Here is a 25,186-nt window from a genome sequence, read left to right on the forward strand (position 1 = left end):
AAGAGAGGACAGCACAGAGCTGTTAGTAGGAGAGGAGAAGAGACGAGGAGAGCACAGAGCTGTAGTTAGAGAGAAGAGAGGAGGAGATCACAGAGCTGTAGTTAGAGAGGAGAAGAGAGGAGGAGATCACAGAGCTTGTAGGAGCCTCAGAGATTTGCATGAATAGATGTGTGCGTTCTTCTGCAACCAGAATGAGGGGACTGCTTGCGCGCAAAGGACAAGCCTGATTTTACGCACACTGGAAAGTTTGATAGATCGACTTGCAATGACATTTAAAATGACAAAAGTGAATTCTTAGATTCACAATTTAAAGGAGGACATCATCACCGTCTCATGTTGGATATTCCATTTCAGTGTCAACATTATGTAGCCTAAAATTAGAAAAGCTCGCAAATAAACACTTTAATTTGTAGGATTTGTTTTCCATTTTATTTTATTTGTGATTTTATTTACTTTAATTTGTTAGATTTTCTTTATTTTATTTAATCGAACGACCGTGTTCTTACCTTGAACTCCGTGCAAAACAGCAAACATGGATCCTTTATTCAATTCCACTGATATACCACCAAGTAACTGGACCAACGGCTCTGGCACCTATCATAACGAGACTGAAGAACATTGGAACCCGTACGTGCAACCGGGCTGGAAAATCGCCCTCTGGGCAATAGCCTATAGTTCTATAGTTCTTGTGTCTGTGGTGGGGAACATCGTGGTAATTTGGATCATTATTGCGCACAAACGAATGCGAACAGTCACCAACTATTTTCTGGTGAACTTGGCGTTCGCCGAGGCGTCCATGGCTGCTTTCAACGCGGTCATCAACTTCGTCTACTCCGTGCACAACGAGTGGTACTTTGGACAAGTGTACTGTCGCTTCCACAACTTCTTTCCCATCGCTGCTGTCTTTGCCAGTATCTACTCAATGACGGCGATAGCAATGGACAGGTGCGTACAGTGCGCGCGCGCGCGCGCGCGTGCGTGCGTGCGTGTGTGTGTGTGTGTGTCCATCCTAAAACATTGACATTCTAACTTACAGGATAAGCTTATTCGTGTGTGTGTGTGTGTGTGTGTGTGTGTGTGTGTGTGTGTGTGTGTGTGTGTGTCCATCCTAAAACATTGACATTCTAACTTACAGGATAAGCTTATTCGTGTGTGTGTGTGTGTGTGTGTGTGTGTGTGTGTGTGTGTGTGTGTGTGTGTGTGTGTGTGTGTGTGTGCGCGTGCGTGTGTGTGTCTTGTTCAAAGGACCATTCAGTTGTCTTCAAATTCTTTAGCACGTTTTAATGCTGTATTTAAATGTGTTGGTTGTAAAATGGTAGTAAGCTCTGCCTGTGCCTTAGTATTCCTGTGTAACTCAATGGGTGGAGCAGCATTACCACGACTGGCATTCAGTTCCCAGTGTGCAGGCCAATAGAGCATAGGATTAAAGTTTTACTAGTAACCTTCCTTTCCCTCTGTACCTCAATGCCACACTTCTGTGTTCTGAAAGCTAGACAACGCCTACCACGGCTTGCGCTGTTGGTCATAGCTCAAGCAGTGTTACACTACAGCCAGCACAGCTGGAACCCACTGTTTTAACACCTGGATATTGCAAAGCGCTGAGGGGAATTTGTGATATGAATGAGATATGGAGGTCTTGCCCTTTGTTGTGTTTGTGAATGGGCACTATAGAGAGATTTCAGAGGTGTTTGGACCTCCTGGAAATTGGCTCATGTCTCTCACTCGCTTTCACTGCTGACAGAATGAAGCTGGGCTGAATGCGGAAACAAAACTAAAGATATCACCATGCCCATTGAAGGTCTGACCAACTTCTGCTAACTTCCGCTATTAGCCACAGCATCTCTGAGTCGTAGAAAACACGAACAAGGTTCTGAGACCGCCCTCCCAAAGCTATGAATGGTGGCATATTGTCGTCTCTAGCCAGCCAAACCAAACCAAACCTTTGCCTGTTCTGGCGCAGTGTGCATTGGGCTTAACACTGACTGGAATAGGGGTCTAAAGCAGCTCAGTGGGTGGTGCACACCAATTAGGATTATTACAGTAGGCCAATGTTTCTACAAATCTTCAATCCATGCTAAAGTCACTGAAGTGTGTCTATAGGATAAGGTTTAAGGTTAGAGAGTTATGGCATAGCAGTATCAAGGTTTATGGCTTGTGTCATCTCTTCATTGTGAAAAGTAATCTGTCAAGGCAGCTGCATTCATCATCCTGATGGCTTCATTTCACCATGCTCCTGAATTGAAAGCAGGCATATAATAAGCACTGCACTGCTGTACAGTATGTTCATCTGTAAGAATGTGTGTGTGTGTGTGTGTGTGTGTGTGTGTGCGTGTGCGTGTGCGTGTGCGTGTGCGTGTGCGTGTGCGTGTGTGTGTGTGTGTGTGTGCGTGTGCGTGTTTAGCATGCAGCTGACACCCTCTGAGTCAGTGTTAAAAGCCTGTAATTCTTCTGCCCGCCTCTCTTCCATCTTGTTTTCATATTCAATTAGGCTACCTATGAGAGCTATAGGGGTAGAGAAAAATCACAAATAATCGTGAAAGAAAAAGAAACAGGCGCCACAATGCACTAAGTCTGCTTGTTGTCGGATTCGGATTTAAATGGCAAATTGTCAGTGTAATTTGTGGCTTGGCCATGTACTCCACACAAGAAAGCCTTAAACGTCATGTTGGGAGGAGGGGGGGGACATGTCAGAAGCACTGTATCACCCTGGTGACTGTTCTCTCTGCATTTGGAGAAAATTCTTGTAACAAGACTATGTCTAAACTAGGGATGGGTATAGTTAGATTTTAATTGATTCTGATTCTGCTTATCTATTCCGGTTCTTATTGCTTCCAAATAACAAACAAACAAAAAACATTAAGAAAGACATAAAGGAAAAAAGAGGTAATTTTTTTTTATAACAAAAATATCTCTATTCTTTTAAGGGTTAAACAAGTCTCGAATTTCATCATTTTAATAGGGGCAAGGCCACTTGGACTTTGGTGTCTTTTGAGGGCACAACGTGCAAATGCTCAGGCAGGAAAGCCATCAAATAAAACAATGATTTTCACAGAAATCATTTATTTCATTTAATATATATTGTTTTTAGTATCGTTCTCAACAAATAAAATAAAAAGCTGTTTATTTCACAAAATAGTCACTGGACTCATGAATGATTAATCCAGGACTGAGTCACTGGACTCATTTGAAAATGGGGATGGGGAGGGGGCGGTTAAGAATTCAGAATCTCAACAAAAGACACTTTCAAATAAAACATTGAAAGGCAAGAGGAAGAGGAGAAAACGGTGAAATCAGCTGGTGCAATCTGTGCCGACAATGTGGCGCTTACTTACCCACGACGCTATCCATCTTGTATTGCATTCGTAATAGGCAATATGACAACGTTATTAACATTAGTTTGTTCAAAAACTGAGCCGTGTGGCAGGGTTCGTTTGAAATCGACGTCACTCTGGAGGGTTCAGTGTAGACGACTCTGCATTGTTTGCAGTACAACCACAACATTTGGAAGTCAGTCATACCGAATTGGAATGGAATCTGAAAAATATGACTGATACATCTTATGACTCTAGAGATACCGATTTGTGTGAGTTTTGGAAATGGCATGAGTAGTCAAAAAGTGTGTTTTGTGGGGTGGTGGTTCTTCCTTGGCCTATACTGGGAGTGTGCGTGCATACTGCATAGTGTCACGGTTGCATTTTGTGCATAATGTGCCCTTCCCGCAAACTTTGAAAGACAATCGCACAGACACATACAGTACATCTTGATCACATGACCACAGAGATAATGTGATTTGTGTGACTTTTGGATAAAATCTGTAGGAGTATTAGCAAGAATTTTGTTTTGAAGAAAATGCAAAATGGTGGAAAATCTTGTTGGGCGAAAATGCCCGTGGCCTATGTGGGGAGTTGTGTCATGATCCACAGAGGGATTCTTTTTTTATGTACGACCCACACTTTATTAGTGATATGCCAAAAGTTTGAAAAAAAATTGGGGAGAGTGTGTGAGAGTGTGTGTGCAAAGTTTCACGCAATCGATCCAACAGTGCTATAATAAGCTGCTCACAGACAGAGACATACACACAGACACACACATGGACACATGGACAGACAGGAGCGGGGAGCAAACATTTATTTTTGGCTTTTGGCTGTCTGGCCTGGCAGAGACAATAAAATGGAATCAAATTATTCATAACATTGTACTTGACAAGTGCCACTAGAGCAACACCCATACTCTTAATAGTATATCCTTTCAGCAAGTGCTTAATTACTTCTGTTCATTCATGGACTTATTTCCTGAAAGTATGAGAGACAAACAGATGATACTTTACAAAAACCAAATTCGAGTGTGAACTGTGGAAAAGTGTAAATATAGAGAGTGTTTATATAATATGCATTATGTACTGTAGGATGGAGATTTTCTTTAAGTACTTTGAGTACTTACTTGATTACTTAATACATTTTTGAGTAAGGTCATTCCAAAGTACTGTGTTATTTGTGCAACAATGACGGAATGATAAACAAAGCAAATGGGTGTTTTGCAATTTGCAGCTCCATTCATGAAGATTAATGCATCTTTCCATTTCGTTTGGTGGCATTAGTGAGTGTGCGTTAATGTCTTCAGAACAGAAAGGGTGATACATTGATAGTGATTCTTTCCAGTTCCAGCTAGCCTGGGCACTTCCCACTCGATGTTCTGAGCTGCCAGTGCCACTGACATCAAGCTGGGGTCCAGCTGCGTTAATCTCACTTTCAGTTTTCCCCTCATATTTGGTTATTAGCCATGGCCTCTTCCCATAGTTTGAGCTGACAAGTGTACATGTTGTACACTCAGAAAGAACCAGCATAATGCTTTTAACATGAGTTTATTACACAACTTTGTTTAATACTCAATTCCAATTGGGGCTCCTCCAGGACATAGGGCCTTCGTCCTCCCACCCAACACTCCCTGCTGACAGGTGCCGAATCAGCCTGTAGGAATACATGCAATGCCCAATATCACCCTCCCCTCCCGGCTTCCGTCGGAATACGAGCCAATTGTGTTCGCATAGACGCCCGACAAAGCCGAATGCACCATGGTGGATCCGAACCCACAACCTCCGTGGTGGTAGGCAGGGACTTTACCACTGCGCCAACCGAGTCTGTCTGTCTGTCTGTCTCTCTATGTCTCTATCTAGACTAATGAAGTGAGCTGGGATTAGGTGAGTCCTGGGGTGCAAGTTGAGTAGCAATCTCAGAAACATATTTTGGAATTATTTTTGTGGGTTATGTTTGCAGAAGATGCTTGTAAACTAATAATAAAACCATTGAATCAATATTCTTTGTCAAATTATTGATGATTGATTATATGATTTTCTTCATAAGCAGTTGTGAAATAAGTGGGTTACTCTTTGCTAACACGGAATGGTCAGGGGTGATCAACGCAGAGGCTTAAAATACCAGTGTTTAAAATAATGATGCTTTCAAGTTGCAAAGATGTCTCTAACAGTCCATTAATCTCTAAATCGAAATTGACACATTTACAGTATGAGCGACACATGAGCATTTGTTGGGATGGGGCTCAGAGCAATTTATTCCCCCAGGCCCCCCACACACTGTGACGTTCATACCCACCACCAGGGCTCACCATCTGGCCCGCTTGTTGCCGCTGCACTTTGGATCAGTCCAGTGTGACCCACTGTTGGCAGAGAATGGCTCTAGTCTCTGCAGTGCGGAGCATATTAATGAGAGCTAATGGGAGCCTCCTCCCCAACTCTCCCCAACTCTCTCACCTGCATCACTCAATTCTCACCTCCTCTCTGTACAATATCCATAGGGAATAACTGGATTTATATGCTAGCCTTCGTTGTCTCCCTTCCTTCCTCTTTGTCTTTCTGTCTCTCTGTGTCCTTCTGTCTCTGGGTCTCTCTTTATCTCTCGCTGTCCTGTTTCTGAATGTCTCACTTTCTCTCTTTTTCTCTGTGTATCTTTCAGTCTCTCTGCTGCAAGACTAGTCCATGCCCATGGCAAAAAAAAATAAGAAAAAAAGTAATGTGTGATGAAAGCACATCCTGTTCTGCTAAAGCCCAATTTTTGAAATCTCAAACACGGAACAGACTTGTCCCATGTTGCATTGATGCCTGTATACAGCCAGTATACAGTGGCTGACTTGCCACTCTCCAGGTTTTCTTCTGAATAGGTAGGACACTGATTTAATGAATGCAGAAATACCAGTTCAGTCAGATAACTCACGAATGGATTGAGACCAATAATAGAAAAAGAAAGTGTGAATATTATATTTGATCTTGGTGTTCAGGCTCTGCTAAACATTACTCCCTGCTCAGCACATTAGCAGACAACCATTTAAGAGCAGGGAGATATACATCTATTACAAACCCACCAGGGGAAAACAGAATCCTCAGGGAAAGCAGAGCCTACTGGTGGTGCTGGGGTGCTGGTGGGAGCAAACCAAGCACATACAACATCAGTGGCAGCACTGACAGCAAGAGGAAGTGCAATGAATCAGGTGAGCTTAAAGGACGACTTCACCCATTTTCAACCTACTCTATCTTCATATAATTGGTCCTCACTAATGTTCATGATAAAATGGGGGGGGGGGGGAATCTACTCGGTTTGTGTCTCATTGGAGGGCTGGACACTTCAGAAACACGCCTACCAGTGACATCATCGTTAGGTAGGTTTTTCTTTTCAAACAAGATTTCAATTTTTTTATTTCTATTAACGTGAGAACAATGGCTTCCATTATAGCATTCTAACTTTCCAGGAATTGAAAGCCTGGAATTTCTATTAGCTTGGATTCCCCATCGATGATGTCACTGGTGACTGGCGGGTTTCTGAACTGTCCACAGCACTCCTCTGAGACAAGGACCGATTAGACAAAAATGTTATAATGAGCATTAGTGAGGACCAATTAAATAAAGATAGGTTGAAAATTGGTGAAGTTGTCCTTTAAGTAGACGCCAATTTGGTCAGCTGCTGGACACGTCACATACAGTGCATCGCCCACATGGCCAACACTTACTTCAATACATTTAAAATAAGAAAAGTATACTTTTACTCCACAACATTAACATTGGACACCTCATTACTAAAATAAAATCTGAATATAATTGGCTCTCATCATCATTCATGATATTGGATTATCCAGACTGTTCACATGAGAACAACTATCACTCTCATGAAGACAAGTGGCCTACTGTCCATACTGTAGTTGTGTGCTATACTGTAGGACACAATGGTGACTTATTAGTACCTGTTCCATACTGCATTCATGCATTTTGATGTTTGACACGATACATTACTGTATGTGACTATCCTTTATATTGCACAAGCTTTGATTTTGATATTGAGAAAATAAGAAGTAGGTATTCCAGTGTGTGTTGTGTGCATGGGTCCCTGGCATAGAAATGTCTTCGTAAGAAGAGTATTGGAAGCAGGGTGGCATGTTGGAAGCGTTTCCATGTCCGTATGAATGAACGTTTTTTGTTTGTTTGAGTACCTGGCAAAAGTGCAAAGGCTCTGTTTATGTTTGTTGTTCATGAACCATTAGTCGAGAGGAAGATCATTCAGCCCTCTTTCTTTGGTGTGATGGACAAAGTCCACCCAAAACTCAAAAATATCTACAAATGGATGGATATGGAGAATTATCGCTTTGATGTGACGGATGAACTGCACTCAAAATTCTGCGTGCTATTTTATGGTGATGTGCCACTGAAAATGTAGCGATGTTGCTTTTGTCAAGCTGCCCAACTACAAAAATAGCTACTTGAAAACTATACATGATTATGAAAGTAGTAAGAGCTACTTGTAAATGTAGTTCTGGCTCATTGTTTCTTTATACTATGAAAAGCTCTTTGTACTTTTTTAAACATTTTGATGCAAGGTACTTTTACTTTTGATACTTAACTACATTTTAACACCAGATACTTTTGTTACTAGTAGTACATTTAAAACACTTTGACTCAATGATTTTCTTATGGGGGACTTTAATAACATAATTCAACTCATACGCAAGTATGGATTTCAAGTACCATTTTAAAATATGTAGCAGGTTGCCGTGACACATTAGGAGTCCACAAATATACAGTTAGGGCTAGGTCTATGTGTTTCAGCTAATATTACTCATTTTATATATCCGTGGCAAAAATAAAGTTTAACAAAAATGTCCATCACAAGCCGACATGGTGATGACCTGCTCATCCTGTATGGTGAGTATCAGCTCTTACCATCTGGAAGAAGGTGCAGTCCCTTAGTATAGTAACAACTGTATTGTGTTGTCCTGTATTATGTAGCATATCAATGCATTATTGTATTTTTCTTTGTATTGTAACTTATTATTACTATGGACAATTCTTTATTGAATGTTGCAAACAGAAGAACACATTATTATGTTATCAGAGTTTGAACTGGGGACATTTGTTTTGAGCAAGCTAGTAATGAAAAGGGGGACTTTTACAATAATTACATCAGTACTCACAGTTAAAGTATGCGTATTCTTTCCCACACATTTCTGCAATCTAGGAGTCTTAGCTCTTAGGGTTATCCTTTTAGCATCCTTTTGTATAAATCTGTACCACTGTACCTTTTTTCTAACTTTAACTGTTAATAAAGTATTCAATAAATCAATCAATCAATCTGGAATGAATGACAATGATTGAGCAGGTTGGGCGTCAATATCTTTCTCAAGGACAGTTAAACAGAACAGATGAGTTGTTAAGGGGAATGAACCTTTGACCTTCTGTGGTATGAGATGGCCACTCTAAACTAGCCTAATTGTGATCATTCAGGGCCATGGCACATTAATCACGCACATGCACACGTGTGCGCGCGCGCGCACACACACACACACACACACACACACACACACACACACACACACACACACACACACACACACACACACACACACACACACACACACACACACACAACACACACACACACACACACACACACACACACACACACACACACACACACACACACACACACACACACACACACACACACACACACACACATTAAATAAGGACAAAAGCTCACACCAGGAGTGCACAGTTGCAGACATGTATATCCATGCACTCACATACAGCACACTATAAATCCTCAGTGTTCATTTAACTGGATGCAAATGGATCCATAATTTGGGTAAATGTTTTATTGTGAAAAATCAACACTGAGGATTTGCCAGTGTGCTGTAATCACTTCCAGTACAGTACACTACACACAAACAATTTATTGAATGGTTCTTTGGGATGGTTAAGGTGCTACAGAGCACTACTTTCCTAGTGGTTCAGCCCCTGGTATGGTTCTTTATCATTTCTCTACTGGTTCTTCAGCTTAGTTTAGTCCCCTCTATTTGTACACATTCAGAATTATATTAACACTCGATCATGTGCACGTGCAAAGCCCACACACAACCTTGGGCCTGCCACAATCCTCTTCTTCTCCACTCCATGCCATCCCCTTCCATCTGTTGATGGTCAATGTTATGCATTTTCCTGCAAACACAACAGATATGGCCCCCATGAGAGACCAGTAAACCAGCGGAAACACACTGGTGATCCGATTACCCAGTCTTTGCTTTCAAACACAATTTACTTCACAGTGAGCCTTGAAGGTTGGCGCTCTCAAATGCAGTGGTACCAAGACCAGTGGTGGAAAAAGTACTCAAATGTTTTACTTAAGTAAAAGTATCAATACTGCAATGTAGAAGTACTCTGTTACAAGTAAAAGTCCGGAATAAAAAATTGACTTGAGTAAAAGTACAAAAGTATTGGTATCAAAATGTACTTAATGTACCAAAAGTAAAATGACTAAAATGTTTGAAAATAGCAGATCTACAAGCTCACAACGCGTCGTGATGCGACGCGTTGTGAGCTTGTAGATCGGCTATTTTCAAATAGCCTAGGTATAAAATAGGGCTAAAGTGGTTAATGTATGTTTTATAATGTAATAATTTATATCTGCAAAGTAACAAGTAACTAAAGTTATTGTAGTGGAGTAAAAATATAATATTTGCCACTGAGATGTGGTGGAGTAGAAGTAAAAGTATAGACAATTGGAAATACTCCAGCAAAGTAAAAGTAACTCAAAATTGTACTTAAGTACAGTACTTGAGTACATGTACTTAGTTACTTTACACCACTGACCAAGACCCCAACCTACCGCCTCCCCTCAACCCTAATCACTTATGTGTCTTTGGGGAAAGAAAATGTTTTACCCTAAACAACTCCCCCCTGCAGTGCCTGCCTTTTATGCTGTTTGTATCGAATCGTTCGTCCTTGCATTCACGGCACCAGTTACGGCGCTGTTTGCAGGATTATTGGAGCTGTACGTTACCGCCTGTCAAATCATACAGTATGTCGTGGCTGCTGACTGTCACAAAAAGAGAAGCTGCCATACTGAGAGGCATCAAGATATTGAACCATACATAACCATTTCGTACACAAAGACCCATTGGGGAGAGGGAGTGTGTGTGTGTGTGTGTGTGTGTGTGTGTGTGTGTGTGTGTGTGTGTGTGTGTGTGTGTGTGTGTGTGTGTGTGTGTGTGTGTGTGTGTGTGTGTGTGTGTGTGTGTGTGTGTGTGTGTGTGTGTGTGTGTGTGTGTGTGTGTGTGTGTACTGAACTGTACATGCATGTTAAATAAAAGAGAACACAAAACAGTGAAGCCTGTGGTAGATCTGCTATTTCCGATTAAGTGATTTAGTGTAGAGCGAAAACGGGAGGAGGGCTAGTCCTTGGGAATCTGGTCAACGTATATCGTATAGGGTTTAAGTGGTTATAAAGAAATGAGAAAAGTGTGCTCCTCGTAGCGCAGATCTCCACCTGGGTTGCCTACACAGGGCTGTGTCAGTCATGGGGTGCAGCCATCAGGTCATGAAGCTGTGAGTGTGGGGGTTAATAGAGTTTGTACGACAGACAGTGCAACCTTTCTCGTCTGTGGTGCTCCCTAAGGGCAGAACTGAAAGCACCTTTGGAGGCCTCTCTATACAGGCCCCTCAACATGTGATTCCAACAGGGATAATTGGATGCTTGATATATGGCATTTTCGTTTTTAAATAGAAATAAGCCGTCATGCTCATTTTTCTGTGAGTCTAATAACAGGCAAATGGAGTATGCAAACCCTGTTTAATGGTCATTGTCACATGACGCACGAGAGCATTACATTTTGTGCCTAATTAGGTGAAAACAAAATAACGTTTCTGCAACAGTGACATTAGTAGGCTACAGTAGCATTTAAGGCGTCCCCTATGGGTAGAGTGAAATCGCTTTTGGCGCTGCGCTGTTTAGAGGCCCCTCAATGTGTGATAAAAATGTGTGGCAGATCTGATGCTGCGTTCAGGATTTGTGGAATATTTTGTTTACATCTGTGCACTTGTATGCAGACAGAGATGGCAGTGGTTGCAGTTGTGTGCAGTTGTGTTAGCAACCTGATGAGTGCAGCAGGTGTTTCATTAGTTTGATCTTGCCAGTAAATACAGTGAGTGACTCTGACTGACCTACAGGTACTGGCAGAAAGTGAACCGGGTTGCCAGTGCTTTTCGCAAGAGAGGCGCAGCTTTGATGTTTCTCTCTGGCCAGATATGCTTTTGGCTGAGTGCTCAATTTCAAAGCCTCCCCCCTCTGACCCCATCCACCCTGGATAATTACCGTATAGAGTGAAAGTGTCAAATTAGCAAATTAATTAAGGTTATTAGAGGGATTAGGTTTTAATTTGAACAGACTTGATGAGGACAACATTTCTCCATGGGGAAATTGCTTGAAGGGACACTTCAAAAACACACAGCTGATGTACTGTCTATACAGTATTTCACATAATATCTACAAACTGGACAAAATCTTGCACAGCTGTCATCCGCATGTCGATATGCTAAACCTTGAAACTTGAAATAAATCAATGAAATGATAGAGATTAGAATAACTGCTTTAAAATAAACACCTTAAAAAACTAATAAGTAAATAAATAACCTGTACCCTATCAGTGGCATGGTACATTATTTTGCTCACTCAGTGAAATGATGTAACGTAGATGAAAAATAAGGTGTCACAGGATTGAAATTAAATCCAAAGTAATCCTGTACCTGGCCTGTAGACCCGTTCGCAACTTGGTGTGAGGGGAATTTCTCACTTGAACTGAGTCAATGGGTACCTAGACATGAAAAATCAAAGAGGTGCTTGTCCGCCATAGTGCCACGAATGGCGCAATGGCCAAATCAAATATGGCCGCCATCGGCTATGATGAAAATCGAACTTTTTTGTTTCTGAGTGTATATATACATGCAATACCTCCATTTTGACTAAATGTGGGGTGGGGAATTCATTTCTGATATTTTCATGACCATTTTGGGTGATTTTGACCTTGGAAGGTCATGGTCAAGGTCATTTTGCTATTCCGAAGACCTTGCCATAACTTGGCCATTGCTAGGACTAAAAACAGGTGCAATAAGTCTAATTCAACTAATTCTGACATGTATAATTCATTTCTGATATTATTTTGACCATGGGGAGAACTGGGTGAGAGATCACAAGAGTCTCTTCCAAATACTTGTGTATAACATTCACAGTGGAGTGATGCACACACTTGTCTCATCTACTGTGGTGCCGATAATGCGTGTTGGCTTCCTACCTGTCATACCAAGACCCATCACTGAGAGTGCTACTGTCCTCACTGCTACCGTAGACAACAAAATCAGGCATCAATGGCGATATGGTGCGATGAAGGCGTTTTTGCCCCGGCTGTAGATATTTACCTGCACGAGACAGAACAGTTCAAGGATCGCTTCCTCTGCATGGGCCCTTTCCATTGGACTTGTGTTCTGCTCAGATGCCAGGGAAAACTGCTTCGAGGTTCTGGCCCGGATGACCCACTGGTTGAGTGTGCCGTGTTTGGACCTGGTGTGATAGAGTCAATGTTAAACGGCAGCCATTATGTCCGGGCTCTCACTGGGATGCTGATTGTGGAGGATGTGATCAGGTCACTCCAGTGGGAGATGTTCTGGCACAACAAGGACAAAGCTGCATGTCCAGTGCTAGCACAGGTAGAGGCACTGAACTCTATGCTGGCTGCAAATCAACATTGCCCAGAGCAGTTTGAGGCCCTGATTGGACAAGTAGAGAAGTTGAATCAGGACTTTCTGGAGTTTGAGAAGGAGTGTAAGGCCAAGTCAAAGCTCTGCCAATTTTTTGGAGTTTGGCTGGAGTTGGTGGCCGTCATCAAGAATGCTGTAGTCTCTGAAAGAGAAGGAAACTGGAATCTACATGCTACTACTGTCGAGGACTCTATGCCGATCTTTGCAGAATGTGACTGCATAAACTACCTGCGTCATGACTCATGGTATCTTGAACAAATCAAGGTGCTAGAGTTCACACATCCTGAGCTCTACCGGCGCTTCTCTATAGGCCAGTGGGTTGTTCAGCCACACACAATGCAAATGCTGTGGCAGAGTTCGAGCTATTGTTTCACAAGATTGGGTCGATCACCAATGTCCTCAACCTTCTCACCAACAACCACACCATGAAACAGACAGAATGCCATCTCCAGCATGCACTGAGCACCACTCGTCGCCTTACATTCAACCAGAATGTGGCGAAGCTGCTGGACTTCCTGCTAGAGCGGCAGAACCCATACTCAATGACGGTCAATGTGCCTTCAGTGCCACTGCACAATCTGCTCACAAAGCAGGCTGTTGACAGAAGGGTCGCTCCACGCTTGCCAACTGTCTAAAAAATGGGGAGCGTGTCTACTGTTCATACAGGCAGGAGAGGTTAGTCGAGAGATCAAGAAAATGAGCACAACCATATCAAAGAGGAAGCTACCTCAGTTCAACGAGCAACCACAGAAGACACCAACAACCATTATGAAGGAGCAGAAGTTAGTCTCACCCAAAGACATGGCTGAGGCAATAGGAGTATGGACATTGCTAAGGAGTGGGGCATGAACATCCGGCAGGTACTTACTCATGATGTGCTCCCAGCACCTGCCCGTTTGATGGTGACCTTCCAGCTCATGTCAACAAGTCAAAACTTGTCAGTGAGATTGAGCCTGGACTTGACCTCACCCAATGGAGTCCGAAGTCTACTCTTGCCACTCACGTTGTGGTAGACTTCATGTCGAAGATGCGGCAGATGCCACTAGCACGATTCCCTACTTTAGGTGCTGTCATCAACGCCATCATCAGCTCAACATCATCCCTCTGCCAAGATCCAGAGTTCATGCATCTCGTGCTGGATTCCTACATTGAGAGGTCTCTAAAGGAAGAGGAGCACATGCAGCGTACAGACTCAACAGGCATCGACATCATTGGCATGAACAGAGACACACTCATCCCTCAGAAACTTGACAAGTTCTGGGCATCTGAGGAGAACAAGCAGAATCTCCAGCTGTTAGTTCGGGATATGGTGTGCAATCAAGCCTGTGGCAATGCTACATCATTGTCAGCTCTGTTGTCTCTGATGATGAGGTGCTCCCAGCAAAGTTGGCTGGTGGCGAAGAGATCCCTGACCTCTTGAACCTCTTGGTGGTGCATGTGGAGTGGGCTGTTTGTGTGAAACAGTGCAAGAGAGTTGTCGTAGTGTCCAATGACACAGATACCTTTGCATTACTTTTATACTACACCCCATACTTCCAAGCACTGGGGATGAAGGAGATCTGGCAGCAGTATGGCACTGGTGAGAAGCGGCGCATGTTTCCACTGCATCAAGCAGTCTCTCGTCTTGGAGCACCACTAGCCAAGACAGTGATCAAGGCACATATCCTGACTGGAGATGACTGCATGAGCAAGGTGGGGGAGGGGGCCAGGTCAAGTACAACAGCCAAGACATTTGATGACCTCAGGGTAGAAAATTATACTAGCGCTAGTAATGGAATTGATGCTCTCCCTCCCACAAGTAGTGTGATCAGAGGACACATCCAAAGAGGTGCCTTTCTGGTGCATAGGGCTTGCCACCTGCTTTCGACAGCCAAGGAACCCGAGGCAAGACTAGCACCAATGGAACATGGCTGGGAGGAGCACTTTGGCACACTCCTGCCATCAAAGTGTCTGAAGGCCTTACCACCCAGTCTGCTCACAGTATGCAAGTGTGCAGGCAAGTGTGACACTCGCCGATGTGAGTGCTGTACTGCTGGAGTTCCGTGCATCATATTCTGCCATGGAAAAAATTGAAAATCCTTCCTGTAAAAATCCATCACACTAACCTGCATGCACACATATGGTGCACTTTGAGAGAATTTGTTATCTGATTTTGTGTTAGGACTTTATTTGTATATCATTTTGTAGGTCTATATCACTTTTATTTGCTCATTTCAACACCCATGTAGGTCAAATTAGGTCAATTAAGGTCAAAATCACCCAAATTGGTCATAGCAATATGAGAAATGAATTCCCCACCCCACAATTAGTAAAAGTGGAGGTATTGCATGTATATATACACTCAGAAACAAAAAAGTTGGATTTTCATCATAGCCGATGGCGGCCATATTTGATTTGGCCATTGCGCCATTCGTGGCACTATGGCGGACGAGCACCTCTTTGATTTTTCATGTCTAGGTACCCATTGACTCAGTTCAAGTGAGAAATTCCCCTCACACCAAGTTGCGAACGGGTCTACAGGCCAGGTACAGGATTAAAGTACTTGATTCAAGTTTAAGATATGATCATAGAAAAAATAATTTCCTAATATACTCAGAAAGTACAGATTAGTATTTAGTCAAAAAACTGGTGAAATAATTCCCACCTTGATATATTAGATTTTAACTGATGGCCTGTCAAACCTCATGGTAGACATATTTAGCAACCACATTGTCAGTGGAAAGCCTGTCTGGGTGATGGATGAGGTTTCTTAATGATATGCAGTGATATATGCAGCAATGCCATCCTGATTATGTGCATGAATATGACCATATAAATTGATTACTGGAAAACACTGACGGCAACTTGATATACTGGCCTCATAACTTGATATTGTAGCTTTTCTTTTTCTTCTTTCTTTTCTTCTTTTTAATAGAGCCCACATTTAAAATTCTCCTCACCTATTAGCTGTGGAGATTAGAGCAATGTTTTGCTCCAGCTGTCAAGGACAGAGTACAACTTGAAAGAAATGAGGGTGGATCATTATTCAAAAGCCTACGTTATCTTTTGTGTTCACCCCCTTTATGAAAACAAACAGTTTGCCTCGCAGGCCTCTTTATGGAGTGTACGTTAAAGGCACAATAAGTGATATGTTGTCGTTTAATGTTGTTTCTTCTGATAGTATTCATGGATATGGACTGTTTGTTTGTCACAGGGTCTCTCCAGCTCTAAACAAATACATGTTCTGGCCAGGATACCAGTTTATCCAATCAGGAGAAAGAACTCATACAGGATACAGGATAAACAAGTGCAAATGGGAGTGATGACATAAAGAAATGAGCCGACAACATTGGCACACTATAAAATTGAAGTTGATAAATGGGTGCTCTCTCCTGATTGGATGAAATTGGCAACGCCCTTGAAAATGTGTTTTCTGTTTAAGAAATAGCTGGTGAGATGGAGAGACTCCATGTTAATGAACAAACACTATACAGTAGCAGTGATTACAATCAGAATATATAGCTTTTACCTTTTAACGCAAAAGCCTTTGTCTTAACCATATAATATCACATACTACCTTTAAGTCAAATGTAATTACATAGCACATTTCATACAGCAGGTGTAGACTCAACGGGCCTCTTTCACAAAGCTGCTTAAATTGCAACTAGGGTAGCCCTAAAGTTGTGTACAGCCTTGATTTGTGCACATCACAGGTGTATGCGATGATGAATCCCACCTGTTTGTAAATCAGATGTGCTTTATGTGTGAATCATTTGCATTGTTCCACGCAACAACAATAAAAAGGAATGATAACCACACACGTTAAGCGTAGCTTCCAGAGGGAGCCATATTAACCTCATTTACAATTGATTCTAGGTTTAATGAGACCTTTATCTGATGATCTATGGCTCTGTTCGGTGCATAATCAGCGAGCATGTCAACAACCTAGGAAGGAGCTAAGCCATTCATATATCTAAAAACAATAATAATAAGTCATTAATAATAAAGTAATTTCTTTTTTTCAATGGGAGCCAGTGAATAGAATCTAAAATTGGAGCAATGTCTTCTGACTTTTTGGGTTTAGTTAATATGCAGGCCACCTCAACAGCCTATTCACAAATAAATGAAGATTAATTGAGGCAGAGGTGTGACTTATTATCTTGATAGACAGCCCCTGCTTCGATCTGCCTCCTGACCAACACTCGATCCCAATCACATCCATATCAAACAGAAAGTGCTGTAGTAATGAGGGTGAATTATTCAAGAAATAATCCTCCAACTAATCCTCCAACTATCCCCTAACAGACCAAAATGTTGGATTTTAATGACAGGAGGTGAAATCTGCTGGCATACATTTTACAGCACCTGAAAGACTGTCTGATTGATTGGAGAGGTTATATATATATAATCTTTATTCCAGACTCGTGGGTCCATATAAAAAGAAAAGACAAGACATGTGTGACATATGTTCTCCATAGTTGCTGATAGTGTGCATTGTTATGAATGTGGAGAAATGCTTAACCTCAAATGCAGAAGACAGATATAGTACACACACATCCCGTTTATGGCATGGCACCGAAGAAGGGGGGCTAATGATGGATGTGTCAGTTGGTTGGTTCCGTACGTACGTACGTACGTACGTACGTACGTACGTCCATCCACCATTTTGGTCCCAAACAACATCTTGAAAACTATAGTGTCTTTTTTTTATTTTGCACTCTGTGCAACTTCATCAACCCCAGAGGAATGATTAAAGTTAAAAAAGTTATGAATATTGCCTGGAATAATCTCTGCATGTATGCTAGAAGCAATGAAAGTTTACCATATTAAAGTTTTGGTTCATTAGCATAATATCTCATTTGTTGAGCAATTTGCACTAAACGTGATATATAGCATCGTAGTATAAACCAGCTATATCAGACAATAACCATGTGAGCTGTGCACCAATTAATTTGAGACTGGGTATGTCCCAGCCCTTTAATGGTCATATTCCAATGACCATTTATCACTTTCAAAATGCTCAAAAATATTCATCAATTCCCCTTTTACCTTAATGCTTAACATAAACACCAATGTTTATGTTTGTTTTTAGTATCTGTCCAAAGAACACAAGACCGTTATCTCCACCTAAAAAGATACAGTACACTCAATACAATATTTTTTGTTTGACCTAACCATCAGAGGCAGGACTATGAGCTGAGTTAACTCAGAGTATTTGCAAAAGCATGCATAGTTTGACCCCAAAGCTCAAAATAAAAAGAACGGATTCCTCAAATAACTGATGCTTGTGTGTGCGTGTGCGCGCGCACGTGTGTGTGTGTGTGTGTGTGTGTGTGTGTGTGTGTGTGTGTGTGTGTGTGTGTGTGTGTGTGTGTGTGTGTGCGTGTGTGTGTGTGTGTGTGTGTGTGTGTGTGTGTGTGTGTGTGTGTGTGTGTGTGTGTGTGTGTGTGTGTGTGTGTGTGTGTGTGTGTGTGTGTGTGTGTGTGCGTGCATGAGTGTGTGTCTGAATCAACTTAAATGTAACTTACATTATTACAGGTGTAAAATAGTGGGTAAATGTATTTATGTGTGTACGCCTCAACATTGCATGTACAGGAAGAGGTACTGTATAGTGAAAGAGACTAGAAGAAAGAAACACAGAAAACAGAACGTCAAATAACAGAAAGGCACAGTCAAATCAAATATACAAAGTCCAGTATGCAAGTTTCAGGCTAATCCAACAAATATTTACTCGTTTGTCAAACATGTTTTGTAATATGTTTTCACAGTAACTAAATGATCTGTTCTGTTCATGTAAACAAATTCCTCAAAACTCTTTCCTAATCCTTTATTTCTGACACAAGCTAGCTCCCTGGACAAAAGCACCAGCCAAATGAATAATGCATATAGGCAGGGAAAGAGAATAGAAAAGAAAAGAAAGGAACATAGAACAAGTCAAATAACCTGAAGGCATGCAGTCAATTCAAATATACAAAGTCCAGTACACAAGTTTCAGGCTAATCCCGCAAATATTTACTCGTTTGTAAAAAATGTTTTGTAATATTATGTAATGTGATGTATTCACACTAACTAGGTTATCTGTTTATGTACATATATTCCTGAGAACTCTTTCCTAATCCTTTACTTTCTGACACAAGCACTTCCTGCTTGCTGGACAGAAGCACCAGCTACATGAATAATGCATCGCATAATCTCCCCTCTGCGTGTGCCCTGCAGGTACATGGCGATCATCCACCCGCTGCAGCAGCGCATGTCGTCCACCGAGACCAAGGTGGTAGTGGGGGTTATCTGGGTGCTGGCACTGCTCCTGGCTTTCCCTCAGTACTACTACTCCACCGTCGAAATGTTCCCCCGGGAGCTCTGCTACATCGACTGGCCCAACGAGGTCTTCAAAAAAATGTGAGTTCCTTCATCTGCCTTGACTCTCTGTCCCTCTGATTCTCTTCTCTGTCAAAGAGAGGTGCTGAGTTCCTACACAGTAAAATCCTCAGTGTGAATTAATCAGTTTGTAACTCTGAGAGGTAAAAAGTGGAACCAAATGGACCATCTCAATACAGTATGTGGTGCCGTGCTATCCAACTGACCTGACCTCTCTCTCCTTCCCCCTTCCTCTCTGCCTCTCCCATCTCTCACGTCTCTCTTTCTCTCCATCTTTCTTCCATTCAGATGTGAGATCTCCCTGTGAATGTGTATTTTTGGTTGAGAATTCAACAGCTATTTAGGGGTTGAATTCTTCAACAAGCGCTGTTAATTACTGCTAAATTGAGAGTAAATGCTGGTGGGGGAAACTGGAATTCAGCGTAAATGAGAGGCACGCTGTGAAAAGGAGGGAGGATGTTTTGCTTTGTTTGTTGAATAAATTGAAATATTGTGGGGTTATTTTTCCACTGGTTCAGGGATGAGCCCCAGGAAGTAGGGCTGTGAATCTTCTGCTATCTCACGATTCGATTCCGATTCTTGGGGTCACGATTCCGATTTTTTCAAAACAAAAATTCTCGATTCAAACGCGTTTTTTTCCGATTCTCGATTCAAAACATAGGATTTCAGGATCTACTCCAATCTTCTGGCATGAGAACAGAGTACATTTATGTAGCTTTTATAATTGTAAAGGTTTTATCAACTGATAATAATGTAAACACACAAAGGTAAATCCAAGATCCTCCTTTTTTTAAATGAGAATCGATTCTGAATCGTCCAACTCCTCTATGTGCTGTACACCACCAATCCCCACTGTTTTCATTTTATGTTAGTGGTTTCTCCAATGCAGTCATTAATCTGCTATTAAGGGGCTATTAAGGGTTAAGGATAGGTTAAGTTTTTGTTTTTCAACAGGCAGGCGGAAGAAGAATGTGGCATTATCTGTTTCCTCCACACAGCGGAAATTAATAGCATTACTGTGAGCACATTAATCAATGTAATGATAATTAACTGGAGCCCATTCATTACCAGCAAACACTGTGCTTCCTTAATGGTTAACTAGGTAACTTTGAGCCTAAATGTAAAAAATGATAATAATTATATATCTTATCTTAATTGATCCCTTTGAACTTCAAAGGGGTTATGCACTGAGTTGGTAGCCTGGTAAACCCTCCCTCCGGAAATCTCATTTCCATTTGATTTCAGGAGTGAGTCTGGCCTGATCGCCCATTCTGCAATATTGGCTGTGGGCTGGAGTTGGGCGGGAGTAATACCGTTGACTGACAACCCCTTCAGCCAATGATCGTTTTTTCCCTTCAGCCAATTGCAGTGCATTTTTACCACCTCCACAAATAATGTGACGCAACGGGACTTTTGAGATGGCCATGCCCAAAATAGGTTGCCTTATTCGGATACATGCGTGTCACTGCCCGCCCCTGCCGGTTCTCTGAATTTTTATTTTTAAATAGGTTCTGTCATGATTAATTGACCACATATATGAAGTTAAACAACTAAATTCTAAAGTAAATTCCGTGCCTCAAAAAAGAAGTTTGAGAGCGTTATAAAACTGAAAGTAAGAAGTGAAGGCACTCACAAGCCTTCAGGCCAGACTCACTCCTGAAATCAAATGGAAATGAGATTTCCGGAGGGAGGGTTTACCAGGCTACTGAGTTGGTTCATTGGGCCATAAAAGTGTCACACTCGGTATGTGCTCGTTAGTGCTCTCTCTAATCAATGAATGCATCAAAGACAGCAATCACTTTGATACCTGTCAGAGAGGGGAGAGGGGAATGTGTGTGTACACACACAGATCTGCGATCTTACCTAGTATACCTTAAATCTTTAATTTAGTGGTGCACAAAAAGTTTTTTTTACTTTTGTGTAGGCCTACATCAGTTTTTTCTGACCACTTCTTCAAATCTGTAAATGCAAAAAAGTCTTGATGGTTCCACTGCACATTCAGAAGATAGTTCTTGCACATCCAGTTTGTATCCGGGTCCAGCGCAAATAGAAGATCAACATTTAGCATATGTCTACCTACAGTATAAATTCACAGAATCTCTGTGGATCCGTGTGTCCCTCTTATATCTCGAGAACTGTCTGACCCATCGACTTCAAACTTGGGGTGTGTATCATAGAGGACCCGAGGCAGTCATATAGGCTACTGATTGAGAAGTCAGTCAGATCAGCAGTTGTCCAGACATATCTATATAGCCGCAAATCTCTGCATCTGTCTGTCTGTCTGTCTGTCTGTCTGTCTGTGTTCATTTATGCCCATATATCGAGACCTCTGTATCTGTCTGGGTGCTGCACTATACTTTGACTGTACTCCTCTGATAATAAGTATTGCATAACCAGAGGGGCATGCGTTCCCAACGGTTATTGTCCTAGTAAAGAAAACAATGAAGTCTGTACCAAGGTTATCATAGTTTTGCATTTTTCATTACTTTTTATTTTTATTGATATGTTTTAAGATGTTTTGAAGACTAAAACTAAGGACATTTTCTCTATGATTTTAGTTAGTTTTGTAAACACAATATAGTTTCAGTTAGTTAACTTTTTTTTTGTAAAGCCTGGTTATAATCTTTATTTCAGTTAGCTGAAATCTTTATCCGATTCTAGTTTTAGTTAACTATAATAACCCTGGTCTGCACACTGTTATGCTCCCACTCTTTACTGCAAAGTTTCGATCACGTCTGGATCATCCACTGGATCTTCAGAGCCAGACATGATTGAAAGGATTTGCAATAAACAGTGGGAATACATTACGACTGTGCAGACTTTATTGTTAATGTTTTCTGTAGCTGCATGTGTCCCATTGTCTCATTACTTGCTTAACTGCTTCTCTGCTTCTCTCTCTCTCTCTCTCTCTCTCTCTCTCTCTCTCTCTCTCTCTCTCTCTCTCTCTCTCTCTCTCTCTCTTTCTGTGTGTGTGTGTTTGTGTGTGCGTGCGTGCGTGCGTGCGTGCGTGTGCGTTGGTCTCATTGGTGAAGTTTAAAAAGATCGGTATGCAGGGCCGGTTAGAGCCTGCAGCTGCTATATTTGGGTTGCCAGGTAGAAATAATAGGTGGGTAACGTAGGCAGTATGTAGCACCGCCAGTTACAATCCCATGCAAGATGGCACAAAGATCTGGCAAAAGGACAGTAGCATTCTATTATAATTTATGAAGTAGTATTTCTATTATAATTTATAAATTAATATTCTATTAAAATGTTTACAGTAATAATCTATTATATTTTTCGCTATTCAAAACGTATTTTTTTAAATTCCTGTTCCGGTTCAGTTTCCCATTAGCCTGGCTCCACCCCCTGAATCGCTTGCCTTGCATTCAGGGTTTGGTGACTGTGTCGAAGGCGGGGGTTTCTCGGTTGAAAATCTGTACGACGAATCGGGATCGGGATAATCCAGTATGAACCAATCGCCAAAGAGTCCAACTTTGGCCACGCCCCCACCTCAGAAATCGGCTGCACTGAGAGGGCTTTCAGAATGAATAATGGAGTGAAACGAAATGAAAATTCAGGCTGAGTGTCAGGCTAGTTTCCCATAGCTTTGTTTGATTGGCTTGCTCTGACCAAAAAATACAACTTTTCTTTTTCATTATGATGTTCTTATTTTGTTCATGTAATGTGTGAGGAAAGCACAAACTGTGCTTACTGTGTATATGAAACCCAATCCTTCTATTAGAACCCATGGCAAGGGCCATGGGGTGCCACTCAGTGTATGCCGGCTCTCACAGCACACCAGTAATCCAACCGGGTTCACACTTGGTACAAATATTGCTCAGTGCTCTGGCTAGGACCTAAGCTTCTTTCAACACCTTGAATGCAGTTACACGTTGTACAATTTGTATGAAAGTTCATTATTGTGTCACATTTTGGGCCGGTATGACTTGTGTTATCCTTTTAGCATAACCTTTGACTGTACTACCTGTACTGTTAATAACCTTGTAAATATCCACTTTATGGAGTATTCAATCAATCAATCAAAAACAGCCTGGGCCATCTAACCCACCTTTTTCACCGGCCCAATGCATGAACTTCAATTGAAGGGATTAAAGGTAGAGAATTGTGCTTTGAGTTAGTGTTGGTGTAAATCTTCTCTGGGGCCACACGCTGAGGACTCCATGCTATGGCAGATGTGCCTCTGGAGCAGTTATGCCTTAGGGTTAGAAAAACACACATTAAATGCACTGTGACTACGGGTCATATTAACATAATCACAAGAGTGCAGGCCACCCCTAGCCTGGTAAACACCCCCTCCCTCCGGAAATCTCATGCATTGCATTGCATTTGGTTTCAGGAAGGAGGGTCTGGGATTGCTCACAGAGTAAAGCTGCCCGAACCGCTGCGCATACGAACCAATCAGCGGCTGCTAGGGGCGGGATCATCCAATCACCTGCCTAGTAGCTTGAAAAAATGAAACTCCGTCTGTCATCGATTCTGCGCCCGAAGTCTCAGATGCAAGTACGCTGTGAAACAAAATGTGTGTCGCAAGCTTCTTCCATTTGACGGAGTGAGGTTAGGCCACCCCAGCACACTGTAATGTTTCTGTTTATCTGTTTTTGTAATAGCTCGAGCATGGCAGATAAACAAGGACATGCACCCACAGATGGCTCAGAGTACATGAAACAAATACTACATTCCTACACACACACACACACACACACACACACACACACACACACACACACACACACACACACACACACACACACACACACACACACACACACACACACCTTGACGCACATACAGTATTTAATTTAATTTTGAATACTGATGAGCCTGCAGAGGATATTCAGTTTCAGCTTTATCCTGCTGATGGCTATTGGCTACTCAGATTGTTATGAACACGCAAGAGCAGGCAGTTAGGGGTAAAGTGTCTTTCTCAGGGACGGCCAGGAGGTGAACCGGTGGCCTTCTGATTACCAGACACCCTCTCTACCACTAACCTACAGCCGTCCGATAGGCGGCTGTAGGTTAGTTACCGGCAACCTCCACGGTGGGGGGAAACTACTTTACCACTGTGCCACCCAAACACCTTGTACAGCTTACTTTAAGTGCATTACACTACTACCACCCTGTTACTCTTGTTCCTCCGGCTTATGGGATGTACCAATACTAGTCAATCGCAGGCATGCAATACGCCTGCACAACCAGCTCCACACCACCAGAAGTTGATGTAATGCATCTAATGTACAGAATAAATGTACAGAATATTTTTTGTCACACCAAGTAGTTATTATTGATTAAGATTATAAAAATGGCTATATCCTTTTAGAGACTGTCAGTGCGCATGGCACTTGCACACAGTTGCATACAGTATCTTGTTTGTGCTAAACCAGGGAATGACAACTTGAGAAAGTTGTATTGTAGCCGTTAATCTCTGCATGTAAAGAAAAATCCATTCACACCAACATTGTTAATGTGAAGAAGTAGTTTTTATTTCCATTGTGGCCCTCTGTACATAGACACCATAAAACATAAACATAAAAGTACAACAACAATAAGCATAAAATCAGAACAATAAAAGAGAAAAAACATAAATAAGAGCTACTCTATGTACATTAGACATGAATCTCTTTTTAAATACATACCGGTAAACCTGAATATCAGGGTAATAGCAGCAGCAAGGCAGTAGAACTAAACTGAACCAAAATTAGTCCTAAAAATGTATAAAATATTACTAAAATGAGATATGGT

General features: G+C 41.8%; 1 protein-coding gene across 1 annotated transcript in view; it reads left to right on the plus strand.

Moving 5' to 3' along the window:
* Positions 1 to 475: 475 nt before the first annotated feature.
* tacr1a (tachykinin receptor 1a) overlaps positions 476 to 25,186 on the plus strand; it is a gene marked incomplete at its 3' end in the record, with an annotated part of 33,620 nt that continues 8,909 nt past the window's right edge. The window contains 2 exon segments of the mRNA XM_080433925.1: positions 476 to 945; positions 19,283 to 19,465. Of these exon segments, the coding sequence (XP_080290051.1) occupies positions 533 to 945; positions 19,283 to 19,465 (596 nt within the window). The 5' untranslated portion in view covers positions 476 to 532.

Source organism: Gymnoscopelus braueri (genome assembly GCF_963280865.1).
Source record: "Gymnoscopelus braueri genome assembly, chromosome: 7".
Lineage (NCBI taxonomy): Eukaryota > Metazoa > Chordata > Actinopteri > Myctophiformes > Myctophidae > Gymnoscopelus > Gymnoscopelus braueri.